This window comes from Bos mutus, chromosome 18, assembly GCF_027580195.1.
Source record: "Bos mutus isolate GX-2022 chromosome 18, NWIPB_WYAK_1.1, whole genome shotgun sequence".
Taxonomy (NCBI): domain Eukaryota; kingdom Metazoa; phylum Chordata; class Mammalia; order Artiodactyla; family Bovidae; genus Bos; species Bos mutus.
In genome coordinates, this window is record NC_091634.1 from 48814797 (window position 1) to 48831637 (window position 16841).

A 16841-nucleotide genomic window follows, 5' to 3' on the forward strand; every position below is an offset into this window, starting at 1 on the left:
CAATGGGCCCTGCATGAATTAATAAGGGTAGGAAGAAACTGAGGTCATCAACATAGAGCTACCATACGACCTATGATGTCAATCCCAAAGAAATGAAACACAGAAACCTATTCACGAATCTTCCAGCAGTGTTATTCACAACGGCCCCAGAGTGGAAACAGCCTAGGGGTCCATCAACTGATGATGGGCCAAGAAATGTGGTCCAGGGAATTCCCTGCGGTCCGGTGGTTAGAACTCAGGGCTCTCACTGCTAAGAGCCTGGGTTCAATCCCTGGTCAGGTAACTAAGATCCCACAAGCCATGCAGTGTGGCCAAAAAAACAAAAACAAAATGGCTATCCATACAGTAGAATACTACTCAGCAGTATAAAAGGGTGAAGTCTGTCTAAGAAGAGATACCACCGTCCAATGGTAAGAGAACACAAGAAAGTGGAAGGGAGCTCTTGCCAGACCCCAGATCTCAGATTTCCAGGCTCCAGAACTGTGAGAAATAGGTGCCTTGTTTAAGCCCCCCAGTCTGTGGGGTCTGTTATGGTGTCCTGGGCTGACTAATACATTCCGTTTACATGAACTATCCAGAAGAGGCAATCCACAGAGTCAGGAAGTAGGTGAGAGGTTACCAGGGACTCGGGGAGATGGGCTGGGGAATGATTGCTTAATGGGAACAAAGGTTCTTTCAGGGATGATAAAAATATTCGGGAGTCAGCTAGTGGTGATGGTTGTATAACTTCATGGATGTCTAAGAAATTACTGAGTTGTGCACTTTAAGAGGGTGGATTTTATGGTGTATGAGTTATTCCTCAATAAAGCTATTATTTTTTTTTTTTTTAAGGAAAAGAAGGGATATAGTAGAGGAGGTGGGGGAAAACCCCAACTGGGAACCGAGAGGTAGTGGGAGAGGCTTGAAGCGGGGGACTCCTCATTGCTGGACCTCGAAGTGTCCTCCCATTTCTCCCCCCGCCCCTGTTTCCTGCTTTGTCACAGCCCCTGACTCCCAGCCTCTCCCAGGCACTCAGAACCGCCTTTCTAAATCTCGGGTTGGTTCCAGTCTCATCACTCCAGCTGGAGGTCTCTCCAGCAACTCCCCCTACCCCCAGCATGCCGCCCCTACACTGTACGCCCAGCCCCCACCTGCCCCGCCGCCCGTGTGCTCACTCCTTTGCCCTGGACTCATCACATCTTTCTGTGCTCCTGGGTCTTTGCAGGAGCCACTCCTGCCACCTGGAACAGCCTTCCACCTTTCACCAGGCTCACTCCTTTCTCCAGGTCACACCTTCAATGGACCTCCTCCCAGGCCCCTGGCTGTCTTGGCAGCTGGGCGTAATCCCAAGTCAGGCACCATGTTACAACATCCAGAGTATGTGTGTATAGCAGGGGCAGGAGAGGGTGCATTTAGAAAGACTGAAAGTGGCCAAGGTGGGATCAGAGCCCAGGTCTCTGAGTCCAAATCCTTTGACCTTCAGGCCCCAGGTGAAGGATGCAGGCAGTGCTCTCCAGGCCTCAGCATTCCAAGTCTTCAAAGTGGGGCAGTTCACACCTGCTGCTTCCCTCTCAGGATGAAGGAAGAGATGAGGTGCCAAGCATCTGTCCTTGTGTGGAGCACTGAATCACCGCCTGCCTGGTGCCCTGCATCTCATGAAATCCCTGGGAGGCAGCCCCCGCATTCTCTCCATTGTACAGGCAGGGAAATAGAAGCTGTACCATTGCAGAGCTGGAATTCAAGCCTGGGCAGCCCGATCACAAAACCCAAGTGGCCATATCACGGTGCCCTGCTTGGGGCTGTTGAGTAAGAGAAATGTAAACTGTGTGGATGAATTATCTACTCCCAAAGAAGGTGAGGCTTTGCTCTTCCCGGCAGTTGGTTCCAGCAGGTCGCTGCCCAGGTGAGTTTGCTTCTCGGCGTCACCAGGGCTGATCTGCGCTCCCTGGAGAGGGCCTGAGCCCACCTCCCTCTCTGCAGGCTCCACCTGCAGCCTGGCTCTCCTAGGGACACGCACTCTGGCTCTGCTCCCACCTGCCCTGCCTAGTGCCCTCCGCTTGTCCCCGAGGTTTTCCCCAGGGTGGGAGCTTCCCCTTGAGCCTCTGAGGGTGTGTCCCGCCTCCTCAGTTCAGCAAGCTGTGCCCAACACCAGGGTGGGCGCGGGGCTCATTCAGTCCTCTCCCTTGGCTCAGAGTTCATCCCCTTGCTGCCGCTCCTCCCGCAAGTGCCTGCCTCCAAGTGCCTCAACGCAAGCGTGTGCATCCTTATGAGTGTGTCCAGGGGCATGGGTGAGCTCCCCACGAGGGCCACTGTCTGAAAACTGCAGTTGGGAAAGTGGATCTTCTGGAAGGATCCACCGGAGGTGGGAACCAGGAGGTCTTGCCTCTTCAAGTGGCCAAACCCCTGCTGGCCTCTGTGGCTGCCTTGTGCTGTCACCAGAGAGCGCCCCAGCCAGACCCCAGCATTTGGGGTCCCGGCTGGGTGGGCCTCAGACTCTCAGACACTCACAGGCTCTCCGTCCCCTGTACTGGTGCATGGTCACGTGGTGAGGGGCACGGGTGTGTGCAGGCTTGTGCACATGTGCACACACCCCCCATCTTCATCCAGACCCCACTCACATCACAGCCCCACGCAGATGGAGTGAGAGGCTGCGGAAAGGTGGGCTCACCATCAGGTGTGCTGACCTCAGTGGGGACCTTGTTCCTACAGGCTCCATTCCATCCTCTGAGGCACAGACTCCACCTGGCCTCCTTCCCTCCCTGGAGACATCCAGGGGCAACCCTGAAACCCACTGAGGAATGGCCCCCTATCCCTGCCGGTCTCAGGAGGTTTGCAGGCTCCAGGAGGTAGGGGGAAGAGCTCTGGGACCTTCCCTGCCTGAGGCTGTGGGCTTCTGTTGTCTCTGTGGCCCCAGGGCTACCCGCACGGCAGGGCCTGGGCAGAATGAATGAATGAAAATTGAACTAAGGGATAAAGGTCAGCTCAGTTCCCACTGGCAGGCCTTCATCAAGGGCCCCGGATTTCCTCCCACGGTGACGATCCGGGCATGGCACTTCTCACCCCAACACCCTCCTTCACCTTGTGTGTGTTAGTCACTCATTTGTGTCCAACTGTGACCCCATGGACTGGAGCCCACCAGACTCCTCTGTCCATGAAATTCTCCAGGCAAGAGTACTGGAGTGGGTAGCCATTCCCTTCTCCAGAGGATCTTCCCGACCCAGGGATTGAACCAGGGTCTCCCGCCTTGCAGGCCGATTCTTCACCGACTGAGCCACCAGGGAACCTGTGAGGCCAACAGAGCTCGGGTGAAGCTCTGTGGTCCTATCCTGAAGACCAGTAGGCTGTGGTGGCCAGGCTCCAGGAAAGCCCCAGGAACCCACCAGCCCACCTGTGGGGACTCGTGGTCCCAAGCAGCCCCTTAGTCCGTTTGGTGCCCAGTGGGTGCAGAGGACCCAGCACAGAGCTGCCTTGTAGGGACCCGGATCCTCTGCTGGTGCCACTGCATCAAGAGCCCAAGGCCCCAGCCAGCCTGCCCATCCTCTCTGCCAGACACCGGGTGTGTGAGTACCAGCCCTGGACAGCCCCAGCCCCAGATTTCACCACACTCAGAAGAGCATATGACAAGGAAACTGTAGTGTCAGCCCTCTGCTGCGGTGGCTGGCCCCCCAGCATCAGAGGACCAAGGCTGTAGGGCCACTGCTGTGGTGGGGGCCAGGCTCTGTGTGAGCTCACTGCCTGAGTGTGACTTTTGCCTTTTAACACCAACCAGCCTCATGTCTTTATGCAAACTTCTATCTCTGCTTCCAGCTTCTTTTGCACAAACATGATGTCACCCCCCAGGAGCACTTCCCACCCGACCCCTTCCTCACCAGGCCTGGAGCCACCCACTCCTCTCTGTCCAGATTTCAGTAGACCCCATCACTCAAGACCCAGGCATGCCTCTCAGATATTCACTGATAACCAGACAGCATGGCCACCGGCTGGCCAGAAGGGCCTCTGATGTAGGGCCACACGTTTACTCTTTGGATCCTGGGCTGCAGGGACATCTAGACAGTTCCAGCAGGTGTCGGCACGGCCAGGTGGAGGGCCTTGGGTATTGACAGAGGGTAGCTGAGGGGCCATGTTAATGTGTGCCAGTCAGACACGTGGTGTTTCTTTGGGGTTTCACCCAGACACCGATCCCTCCCCTGGGCCCTGGAGCACCCCAGGGTGTGCTGTTTGTGACATCCTGAGCCTGGAACCCCCCAGCTGGATGTTCACACCACTTGCTAAGCCCCTGAGTCCAAGGACTCGAGGCTGACATTTTAAGAAGTGTCACCTTCCTCCTGCCTGCACCCTACTGTGGCCTTGGGACAAAATACAGGCCGGCAGCTCTTCATCCGGGCGTTTTGTTGCTTTTTCTAACTACGGAATCACCCGCATTCATCGGTGTAGGCGCCCAGGCACCGGGTGTTCCCTTTCTCCAGGCATTTCTGGAGTCACAGCACAGGCACAGTTGTGACCATCCACCCTGTGGTTGAGGACACCGACTTTGTAGAAGGAGAGATTTGGGCTCACACCTCAGCTCTGCCTTTGATCAGCTGCTTGGCTTTGAGCAGCCGACTTGCATCTGTGAGGTTCTGCTTTCTCTTTCGGAAAACAACAAAGAAGTTGTCAGCATGAAGGGACAGTTGTGAAGGTTACACAAGATGCCTAGGGCCATGCCGCATGCTTGGCACATGCCAAGCTCCTGGTGGACGGCAGCTATTAGACACTAATATATTCTTCAAACAGGAGGGAACACTTGCCTATCTGCAGCCTGCCCTCTAACTCGATGGAAAAGTGAAAGTGTTAGTCACTCACTTGTGTTCAACTCTTTGCGACCCCATAGAGTGTAGCCCACCAGGTTCCTCTTGTCCATGAAATTCTCCAGGCAAGAATTCTGGCGTGGGTAGCCATTCCCTTCTCCAGGGGATCTTCTGGATCCAGGGATCGAACCTGGGTCTCCGGTATTGCAGGAGGATTCTTTACCATCTGAGCCACCTGGGAAGCCCCATTAACTCAATGGATCATGTGCCAATTAGTTTTTCTCTAAGGCATCAGTTTTAACAGCCAGTTTTAATAGCATCAGGTCCTCACCACTCTGGACATCTAAGTTGTCAGTGAGTTCTCTTATTGTGAACAAGAACTCCATGACCACATTATACCTGGAGAAGCCACAGAGAGTTTCTGTGCTGCTGGGGAGGGAGTTGCTGGCTGCAGGACTCCTGGGACACACAGAGGGTATGGACACAGGAAACTGCAGAATGTGGTCTGTCTACAGGCAAGCTAATGTGTGAGCACTCAGGGCAAGTGAGGTGCTCTCTACGTAGGTGCTGGGTGGCGATGCCTCTGCCTCTGTTGTCTTTCCTGTCCAAAAGAGGAGCCAGACCCCCACACCAACGGGCAAGAGGAGTGGTATAGAGAGAGGGCCCCGCGTGAGGCTGAAGGCAGATTCTAGTCCAACCAGGTGATTTCAGCACCAGCCAGGAGGACAGCAGTTGAGAGCTCTCTTGGGAGGGAATTCCCTGGGAGGGCCAGTTTGGAGGAGGGGTGATAGGGGGGGGTGGGCTGGGGGTGGTCCCAAGGAGAGGCAGGGAAATCATCTGTCCACCACGCACCGTGGAGCCCTCCGTGTGGCTTCCCATCATTCTAGGAAGCCCCAGGGGGAGCTGGGGTGCCCCCTCCGGGGCAGGGGGACTTGCCATCTCTTCCGCCACCCTTTCCCAAAATGCACTCATCCAGGACTCATGTACAGGAGAGTTCACAGCAGTGGCATCTGTGATCCCCCAAACTAGAAATGACACAGAAGTCCACCAACAGTCCATCCTGTGTGGACACTTTGCAGCCCAGTCCTACAGTGAAGAGTCATACAGCACAGGGGAATGGATGAGCCGGACAGTCACAGTCAGGCAGATGCCCACCTGCCAGTGTTGGTGGAATGAGCAGGACACAGTCCGCTGTGCTGGTTATATAAAGCACCCAACGGTCACAGCAGAGGACAGCAATCAGGATGTAGGCCAGGGCAGGGGTGGGGCTGGCAGGGTGATGGTATCCACACGCCCATTTTATTCATTCGATTGTCATTTTGTATTTTGAGCATATTTGTATGAGTATATTACATTCCAAAATCAAAATGTTAAAAAAAAAAAAGAGATTAAGACACTTGGTGTTGTTGGACTTTGTGGGAGACACAATTCAAGGGCCTGGCTCCTGGATGCTGGACCTGGTGACCAGGAATGTGCATCCTTCCCAGGCTCCTCCTGGGTTCCTGGGGTGCAGGCTGCGACTCACAGCCCATGGATGGGCCTGGGGATGAAATCTGCATTTTAAATGCCTCAGAGGAGCCAGGCCCCTGGCCATTTGGGGGCCACAGCAGGATTCCTGTTCTCTGAGCCAGCTGAGGGGTCCCTTTGGGGTCTCTTCCTGAAAGCTAGCCAACAGAAGGTGTGCCAGCCATTGGGAACACAGCGGCAGCCCCAGCCCAGCAGGAAGCATGGGGTCCCTGCTCCCTGGAGCCCCCAGGCCCAAGCCCAGTCCCACTCCTTCACCTGAAACATTCACGCCCCAACCGCAGTTCCAGTCTCCCCGCAGGCACACGCTGCAGGAGGCACTCAGCTCTGTACCCCCTTCTCTCCAGATGGAAGTGGGAGCCCCCCAGGGAGTAAAGGACTGGTCCACCCCCACCCTCCCCGGGTCTCTGCCTCATCCTGTGGGGTTCCAGAGGCTCAGCGAGCTAATGGGGTCCTTCCCAGCCTGGCCAGCCTGTGCTCTGGGGGAAGCAGGGGTCCTGGGATTTCTTCTCAGGGGTCTCCCTGCTGGGGAAGCCACATCAGCTGACTTCAGCCCTGTGAGGGGGGACTAGGGGGGACGACAGGGGGCGGGAGAAGTTGGCAGGGCCACGTGCATGTCTGTGAGCACCCAGCACGTCTGCGCAGCGCTGCAGCCTGCAGAACAGAAGCCTGTGCAGCTGCACCACAGTACCGCCTCTCCCCTCCCTCTGTTCCCCTGGAGGAGGAGGAGGGGGAAGGCCCCGAGGCTCCTTATCCGGTAAGTTTTCAGCGCTGCAAGTTTCTCCTGGGGGCTGACCTGGGCTGGGGGAAAGTGGTCCTGGCTGTCCGCCCGGGGGAATGTTCTTTGGAGAAAGGCTTGTGTGCAGGGGAGGAAGAGACGGAGGTGGGGAGGTGGGTGACCCTGGGATGCCGAGGTGGCAGAGATGAGTGAGCCCCCATCTCTGGGGGCAGGGGGCCTTGCCCATGGGGGAAGAGGGGTTTCTGGGAGAGCTCTGGGTTCTCCTCCACCCCCCATCCCCCCGACCCAGGGCTGCTGGCCTCTGTCAGCTGGAGGGAAATTCAGCCTTTGGGATCGTGCTGGCCGCTGGGCTCCCAGGGCAAGATAGTCTCCTCCAGGTAAAGTGAAGGGAGGCTTGTGTTCAGGAGGGCGAGGGGCTTGGGCAGTGTGGCTCCATGTGTAGAGAGTGGCTGCAGGCACCTGGGGGCACAGGCACGTGGCGATTTGTGTCTCTGAGCACCTGGGTGAATAAGCGTGGACAGTGTGTGTCTGTAGTTGTAACCAGATGCTCGGGTTGTGGGCAAGCTGTGATGTGCATTTATGTGCCCATGTGTGCATTTGGTCCCTGTGTTGTTGGTACGTGTGTGTGCGAAGTTGAGTGTGTGTCTGTGTCTGCACCAAAGTGGGAACACGTGTGTGTGTTGGGCTCCATCGGTGTGTGTTGGATGTGCTGTACGGGGCGATTTTGTTTCACGTGTGCTGTGTGTGTCTTGCGTGCGTGCCTGGGTTTCTGTGTGCTGCTGTGCAAGGAGGGCTCTGTTCTGGTCCTGGGTCGCTCGGCCACCAGGGGCCCAGACGGGACTCTGAGGGAGCTGGCGGGGGCCCTTCTGGCAGTGACACCCACAGGATTAAAGGGTGGAGGAGTGGGTGGTGTGTGGTGTGCGTGTGTAGGTGTGCTGTAGGGCTGTGTGGGCCCTGGGACCTCACCTGTTGGCCTGAGTCCCAGCCATGACTTCACTGCTCCATCACCCTGTGATGGGTGGAGTGGGGGGTGGCTGACTGGCATTTCCAGAGGTGGGGGAGCGGAGTCTGTGTGCGGCCCCCGATGCCCTGGTGGGCCTGTCTCTTTCGTTCTGCACAGGCCCCTGGGATTGAGCTACTGTTAGGGTCTCCAGGTGTGGAGACTGAGGCCCAGGGGAATTAAAGCCTTAACATTAACATTAGGAACAGATGTGGGACAGAGCCAGGCTCCAGGCCCAGAACTTTCTGTGTCTCCTGGTTCTGTGGGTATCTCACTGCATCTCTGAGAGGCAGTTTCACAGACGACCTGGCTGGGGCTTAGAGATGCCACGTGGCTTCCTAGTGAAAGGACTGTGGGCCGCCGAGCACCCAGGAGGCACTGAGTTGGGGTGAGACATGTGTCCTTCTGGGTTTAGTCTCCTCGCTGTCTCATGTCTTAAGCACGACCGTCTGTATTTATGCACCAGGAGACTGAGGCTGGCAGAGCCGGTGACTCGCTGGCTACATTTACGGCAGAGACTGGAAGGAGCGTCCCTGTTGTGTCCTCTTGGCCAAGCAGTCACGTCATGCGTGTTGGGTCCCTGTGTGTCCCCGGGGGCCGGGCTCTCAGGAGAGGCAGGTGTTTGTCCAGTGGCACGAGGCCCCAGCCAATGGTGTGGACACCTCCTGGAATCCCCCTGCTCCCCCAGCTCCTGAGAAGCCACCATGGAGAATGGGAGCGGGCCAGGCAGCCCCAGCACCATGTCCCTGGCTCCCAGTGAGGCTGTCCTGGGCCCTGCGTACAAGGTGGTCTCCGTCTTCCTGGTGCTCCCCGTGTGCGTGGTGGGCATCGTGGGCAATGCCATGGTGGTCCTGGTGGTGCTGACCACCCGGGACATGCACACGCCCACCAGCTGCTACCTGGTCAGCCTGGCCCTGGCAGACCTCACTGTGCTGGTGGCTGCAGGGCTGCCCAATGTCTCCGAGAGCTTGGCTGGGCAGTGGGTGTACTGCGGCTGCCTGGGCATCACCTATTTGCAGTATCTGGGCATCAATGCCTCCTCCTGCTCCATCCTGGTGTTCACGGTGGAGAGGTATGTGCACCCCCAGTACCCGCCCCCGCCAACAGGTCAGGACTTCCTGGCTGTGGTCCTTGGTAAACTGAGGCTGCTCTCCTTTAATGAAGGGGGTTCTGGGTGAGACCCTGGAGGAGCCCGGTGGAGGCGGGCAGGTGCCTGGAAGTGGGTTTCTCATCTCACCTCTGCTGCTGACTTGCTGTGGGATGCCAAGGCAGCCTGGCACTCCTTGGGCACAGTATTCCCCTTGGGAATGTGGGCGCTGGACCGGACAGTCCTCGGGCCTGTTCCAGCTCTGAAGTTAACACCTGAGAGGCAATTCAGTGTCTCAGGAGGTAAATGCTGAAGCCCACTGACTGGGTTCAGTATCAGCTCTGCTCCTTCCCAGCTGTGTGGCCTTTGGCACATTGGCCCAGAGACTCAGTGTCTCATCCAGGGCCACACAGACTGGGGACAGAACCCAGGCCTCTGACTTACATACGCTGGCCCAGTCCTGCCTCTTGCCCACTGTGCCATCTGGGATCACAGTGTCCTTGACAACTTAGCCCGAGACCTTTGGTGGTGAGCAGTAGGAAGCCTGCCGGAACTTGCACAGAGGTCAAGGTCTTTGCAGGGGCACCTCTGCCTCGTGGGCCTGGCCAGATCTTAAGGGGCTGTGTATTCTGACTCGGGCCCACTCTCCCCTCTTGAGACTGGTGCCTTGTTCTGCCAGCCCCCAAGGCTGCCTCAACGTGGCCATTCCGCTCCCCAGATCTCCACAACCTCCCAGGTCCATAGTGAAAGGGCCGATTAAACCATCACATCACTTTCGGTTCCTCATCGGGGAATCTGATTGTCCGAGTGCATCAGGTGTCCCCACTGCAGCCCAATAGCCCAGGAGGGCAGGTGGGTCATGGGACCGCCCTGTGGCCTGGAGGTACATCGCCATCTGCCACCCAATGCAGGCACAGACCATGTGCACCACGGCACGGGCCAAGCGAGTCGTGGTGGGCATCTGGGGGACCACGTCCGTGTACTGCCTGCTCTGGTTCTTCCTGGTGGACCTGGATGCTGGCGGGTGCCGGGGCCTGTAGTGCGGCTACCCGGTGGCCTGCAGCCTGTACCTGCCCATCTACCTGCTGGACTTCACCGTCTTCTTCCTCACATCCCTACTGGCAGCCACAGTGCTCTATGGACTTATTGCAAGGATCTTGTTCTGGAGCGCCCTGGAGCACCTGCCACAGCTTGGGGACCAGCACGGGGACAGTGAGGCCCAGCCGGAGGCAAGAGCCCTGGGGAGACAGCCCTGTGAGCCAGGCGGGGTGCGGGGGCCAGCTGCCACGAGGCCAGAGGCTTCCCTTCATCCAGGAAGCAGGTACGAGGTCTCCCCAGGCTGGGGGGTGGGTGGGGGCGGTTTGCACAGAGATAGGGAGTTTCGGCAAAGGGGTGAATGGACGGGGCTGGGGGTGCTGGCTCCACCCCTGTTCACCCACTCACTCAGCAGGTGTCTCTGGGCACAGATTGTGTGCCCAGCAAGGTTCTAGGTGCTGGAAGCTGGGGAGAACAGAACAAGATAAACATCCTGCCTTTGGGGCTCATGGTAAGACAAGTAAACACTTGTTCTGCAGAAAACTGCCCAGAAGAGAGGGAGTTTAGGGGAAAGTTCAAAAAGGCCTTGCTGAGGTGACAACTGAATTAAGATCTGAAATTGGCAGCAGGGCAGACCAAGCAGATACCCAGGAAGTGGTTCAGGTGGGGAGAAACGGAGGGAGGCCCTGGTGCACGAATGGTCAGGAAGGATGGGGGGAGTGGGGTGGACACTCCGGGGGCCCTGGAAGCACTCAGCCCTGACTGGGGCAACTCTGGGGGTCCTGAGAGGAGGGACCACATCTCAGGATTCAGGGGATCCGTACACGTTTGCAGCCCAAGACAGGCGTGTACAGGCTCCCACGTGTAACCACGATGGGCACGTGGAGAGGCTGAGGCGGGGGTGGGCTGAGCAGAGAGGGTCCCTGTGGATGAGCAGCTGAGACGTGAGATGGGTAGAAATAAAGGGGGAGACATAGAGACCAGGGAGAGGGAAGCAGAGAGACAGACACAGAGAGAGGGAGACAGGGGGAGAGAGAGAGAGGGAGGGACTGGGAAAACTTGAGAGTACCTTGGGCAGCGAGGAGATCAAACCAGTCAATCCTAAAGGAAATCAACCCTGAATATTCATTGGAAAGACTGATGCTGAAGCTGAAACTCCAATACTTTGGCCACCTGATGTGAAGAGCTGACTCAATGGAAAGACCCTGATGCTGGGAAAGATTGAGGGCAGGAGGAGAAGGGGACGACAGAGGATGAAATGGTTGGATGGCATCACCAACTCAGTGGACTTGAGTTTGAGCAAACTCTGGGAGATAGTGAAGGACAAGGAAGCCTGGTGGGCTGCAGAGACACAGAGACAGAGAGGGAGACACAGAGAGAGACAGACGAAAACAAACAGTGAGAGGGAGAGACAGAGAGAGACGGAGAGACAGAGATACACACACACACAGACAGAGGGAGAGAGACATGAGGAGACAGAGGGAGAGACAGAGAGAAACGGAGAACCAGAGGCACTGAGTGGTCAAGGCCTGCTTGCACTCGAGCTGTAGCATGGCCCCAGTACAAAGCTACGGACACACAGGTGGCACACTTCCTGGGGCAAAGGAGTGATGACTTCATGGGGGTCCCTTACCCCCACCTCCCCATAGACCAATTCCTGAAGGACACTGCAATTCTCCTGATGCCACAAGTGGAGACGGAGGCTCAGAGAGGTGCAGGGGGCTGGCCGAGGTCACCCAGCTTAGGCTTGCTGGCCTCAGCACTTACACTCCACGCTCTGCCCCCCGCACTCTGGAGGCAGCAGCAGGCAGAGGCCAAGATAGAGCAGACGAGGGGCCCCCCGAGACCTCCCCTCAGCTCTGGGGTCCCCAGGAAGTTCTCTGCACAGATCAGTGATGGCTGTCCCTCTGTGTGGCCAAGACATCTGCCCGTTCCCCTCCCACTGACCCTCCTCCTTCCCAGGGATGCCGTGCCCCTGGGCTGGCAGTGGGAAGTCGGAGCCCAGCATGTCCCTTTTCTCAGCCTGCCTGGCGCCTCACTCCTGAGCTGGAAGAACAGAATGGGGTGCAGACTGGGGACGTGACTGTGGCTGGCGGGCCACCAGGACAGCGTGCACAGACGGGCTGCAGGAGAAGCTGGCTCATAGTGCACATGCTGTGTGATCGCTCACTCGGAGCCTCTGCTTCCTCTTATTGTTTTTGTTTTTGCCTCGAGGCTTGTGGGGTCTTAGCTCCCCAACCAGGGATTGAACCTGGCCCACAGCAGTGAAAGCCCCTGAGTTTTAACCACTGAACTGCTGGGGAATTCCCTTCCTCTTCCTCCAGGTGGAGGTGATACAGCGCCACTGGGAGGCCGGGGGCAGGGAATGTAACCCGAGTGCCAGCAGCCACTGCGCCCACTTGGGCTTCCCTGAGGCACCACTCCAGGCATCCAGTCTTTATTTGCTGGGGGTCTGAGAGGTCTGGGGGGCGGGGTGCACCAGGGGGCACAGGGCAGTGAGCATTTACCACCCGAGGTGGGGCTATTCCATCAGTGTGTCGACCAGCACGGCTTTGAATGCCGGCCCTGGGTTCCTGCATGGGAAACGTTTAGTGTAGAGCCCAGTGGGTACGCTGTAGTAATTTCAGTGATACTGCAATTACGTTCTCATCACACGCTCAGCAAACACATCCTGAGGCAGGAGCCACAGCCTCAGCTCAGCCGCTGGCCCTGCTGGCCCCACAGTGTGAAGGGTGACGGTGGTTGCCCACAAGGCCCTCCTGCCTGCAGGTCACCAAGATGCTGGTGGTGGTCGTGCTGCTGTTTGCCGTCCTGTGGATGCCCTACCGCACGCTGGTGCTGCTCAACTCCTTTGTGGCTCAGCCCTTCCTGGACCCTTGGGTGCTCCACTTCTGTCACACCTGCATGTATGCCAACAGCGCCATCAACCCCATCATTTACAGCCTCATGTCCCAGAAGTTCCGGGCGGCCTTCTGGCGGCTATGCCAGTGTGGGTCAGAGGGGCCACAGAGGTGCACGGCCGGCCTCAGCACCGCCAGCTACAGCATGGTCCGAGACACCCCCCCAGAAGGCGCAGACCAGTGGGAGCGAGGTTGTCGGCCCTCAGGCAGCTGGGCCCCCACTCCCACAGCAGGGGCCTGGATTCAGCACAGTCTGAGGGCCGCCCTCCCCCTGCCCAGCCCCTCCCGCCTCCTTCGGTTTGCTCCCCTGCTGGATCCTGTCTGCTGATGGCTGGCGGGGCCAGGAGATGGGCAGACACCCCTTTGCTCTGTCCCTGGGCCACAATGTGAGAGTGGGGCTGTCTCGGGTCATGAACAGAGCAGAGTGCTGTTTCTTCTGGCCTGCTGCTGCTGCTGCTAAGTCGCTTCAGTCGTGTCCGACTCTGTGTGACCCCATAGACGGCAGCCCATCAAGCTCCCCCGTCCCTGAGATTCTCCAGGCGAGAATGCTGGAGTGGGTTGCCATTTTCTTCTCCAATGCGTGAAAGTGAAAAGTGAAAGTGAAGTCGCTCAGTCGTGTCTGACTCCCAGTGACCCCTTGGACTGCAGCCTACCAGGCTCCTCCATCCATGGGATTTTCCAGGCAAGAGTACTGGAGTGGGGTGCCATTGCCTTCTCCGTCACTGAGCCATAAACAGGAAGCCTTCCTGTGCCCTCTTGCTCTGAGGCGTCCAAGCTCTGCGCCTTGAGGAGCCCGCTTTGTTGACCACTGCCCTCTACATCCAGGGATGGAGGGGAGTTCACAGCGTGGGACAGCTAGGCCCCAGGCTTCCTGCTCTCAGGCTCCATCACTTTTCTGGGTGGAACACTGCAGCCAAAGGCATTGACAATTCAGGTGGCAGGGGCCAGAAGGAGCCTTCCATCGGGGAGCCGGATAGGTTTCTTGACCAGCTGGTGGAACCGTCGCCTGGCCTGACTCTCAGAATCTCAAGCCTGTTTCCTCCCCACCACTTCCCTGCAGTTGCTCCATGTGGTAACTGGTTTCAAGGAATGCAGATCAATGATAGTCACCTCTGCTTTGACACCAAGAACCAGTGGAGCCTGGACTGAGGGCCACGTGTAGATGGCCAGGACCAAGGACCCTCGAACCAGCCCTCAGGTGAAGGACCCTGGGGGTGGCCTTCCCTGTACCACGTGATCTGGCCTTGTACCTGCCCTGTACCACGTGATTTGGCCAGGACCTGGCCTGTTTACCTGGCGGAAGGTGGCAGCTAAGCTGGATGAACTGATGCCCAGCCTTCCATTAGTGCACATAGCTGTCCACCCTGCTGATCCACCAATAAGGAGAGAGAGCTGGTGTGAGTGGGTGTGGCCATGGTCACATGACAACCCTGGTCTGGATTACTGCAGCCCCAAGTGAGCCATTGCTGGGCTGTGGCGCCATCCACGTCTGCTATCCCCCCACACCCCCTGGTGGTTCTTACTGATGGTTGAAGGCTCTGAGCCCTGGGCCAGCCTACCATCTGCAGCCCTTTTACCCCAGCAATGGCCCTGTCAAGGGGACCTCCAATTGTGTCGGTTTTAATGTATGAGGAAACTGAGGCCAGGGAAACTTTCAGAGGGTCACCTGTCCCCGGTGGGTGAGTCACTGAGCTCCTGCCAACAAAGCTCAATAGGACAAAGGCACAGCATCTTGAACCCAGCCCCATTCCCTTTGAGATTATTTACCTCTTGGCCATTGTGATGCTCATTAAAGCAGATTTTCCATGGACACTTGTTTGGGAGGAGGTCTGTGTGTCCAGAGGTGGCCTGGGTGTGACCTCCAGGATGGAAGGAGATAGGTGTGAGGGAGGACATTGGGCAGGGAGAAAGGGCATCCTGAAAGCTGGGGCCTTGGTGGGACTCTGTCCCCAGAGAGAGCCGAGGGACAGATGGGGGCTGATGAGAAGATGGGGCCTCGCTGGAGGAAGGGTGCCCTCTCGCTGACCTTGTGGCTGAGCTCTGAGACAGAGGCTGCCTGGGTGTGAGCATCTCCCATAGCTGCAGAGGGCCTGCTGGGTCAAGGTCTTGGTGCTGGTCCTGACCTTTCTCCATACCCCTCCTGTCACCCTGCACACCTGGGCTGGGACGCCCCGCCACATCTAAGACAGGGCTCAGTGAGGGTACCTGTCACCAGAGTTCTGGCCTTACCACTGTACCAGTCTCGCTGTCTGAACTGCTCCCTTTCTGTCTTTTTGTGGTGTAGGAACATCTCATTGACAGGGAGGTTAACTGTTTATTGTCCCCTACCCAGGACATACATGAAAGTCAGGAAATAATTTAGGCACCTCACTTCCCTGCAGATGGGGAAAAGGAACTTGTGAAAGTCAGAGAGGACCCCAGGCTGCTGCCCCAACTCCCGGAGTGAGCTGTGCTCCTGGCTTAATTTAACGTGCGGCTCTCTGGAGCTCTGTCGGGTGGTCCACGGGTCCCCAAACCTGGCATGCATCAGCCCCTCCCTCTGAAGCCCCTCACTGGCTCCAATTTTTATTTCCCAGTTTTCAGAATAACAGTTTCACCCCCAGAGAGTGTCAAAAAATACCAGAGCTGGGCTGGGGCCAGAGGTCTGCACACATGGAGTAGAGGGATCAGCTTCTCGGTGGGAGCAGTGCCCTGTCTGGGGAACAAAAGCTGAAAGCTCTGACAACCCACTCCATGCTAAGGGACGTGCCAGGATGGGGGCACCTGGGCAGACGATAGTCCCAGCCCTTAGCTGTGATAGCGCCTGTGACAAGCAGCATCCCTATTTAAGGGGCCAGGACCAGCACTGTGCTCTGGATGGATTTCGCACCCGAGGAGCTAAAAGCAAAGACACTTTGGTGTGTGGACACGGCACCAGTGGCTCTCTCCCAGCTAGGCCAGGAGGCCGCAGGGACACGTGTGAAGCTGGGCCTGCTGTGGCTCAGAACTCGAGCTGTCCCGGACAACGCAGAGGTGCTGTCGCCCCGTGGGAACAGATGCAGCAGTCGGAGGTTAGAGCATGTGCTTCTCTGGAACAGGCCCAGAAAACGGGCCCTGGACAGGCCAGGTATGCCACACAGAGCCCTCGGCGATTGGGACACAAGGTCTGTGCCATTCAGAGCTGTCCCGAGACTCTGCTCTCTGCTGAGCCCATGTGGCCCTCGGGGTAAATGCCCAGGGGCTGCCGAGGGCACAGTGCCTGGGGCTGGCTCAGCTCCCTCTCCAGACCTGTGTGGACACCCACTCCCTCCCTCCAGCAGGGGCTGCTGTGGGCTCAGGGCAGTGCTGTGCTCCCCAGCTAGGCTGGGCCCAGGGGCCAGGGGTTCCCCTGGGAAATGCTGGAACAGCCAGGGTATCTGGGTGGGGTCCCCTCTGAGCCTGTGCTCCCAGAAAACAGGGGCAGTTAAGAAGCTTCACAGGGGACTTTGCTAGAATCCAGTGATTAGACTCTGAGCTTCTAGTGCTGGGGGCACGGATTTGATTCCTGTTGGGGAAGATCCCATATGTCGTGTGACATGGCCAAACCCCCCCCCAAAACAAGAAGCCAGACAAATCTCTTGTTTTTTGAAACATTGGGAGACAGTTTTCTGCAAAGACTTCCCTGAATGATGTAGATGAAGTAGGTCCACCCTTCCTCAGGAGCCCCATGAGACCCCCAGATACTTCCCGGGTTACTTGTCACCAGGCCAAACTTTGCTCCTCCAGCTCCTGGTTCTTTGTCTCACGTTCAATAAGCTGAAATGAGACTGCG

The 16841-nt window shown here is 57.6% G+C and overlaps 1 protein-coding gene across 1 annotated transcript; it reads left to right on the plus strand.

The window, feature by feature from the left end:
- The first annotated feature begins 8733 nt into the window (after positions 1–8733).
- Positions 8734–13379, plus strand: LOC102281520 (thyrotropin-releasing hormone receptor-like). Its single transcript, XM_014477186.2, is given in 4 exon segments — positions 8734–9101; positions 10000–10341; positions 10392–10437; positions 12921–13379. Coding segments are annotated over 4 exon segments (1215 nt in total).
- The last annotated feature ends 3462 nt before the right edge of the window (positions 13380–16841 follow it).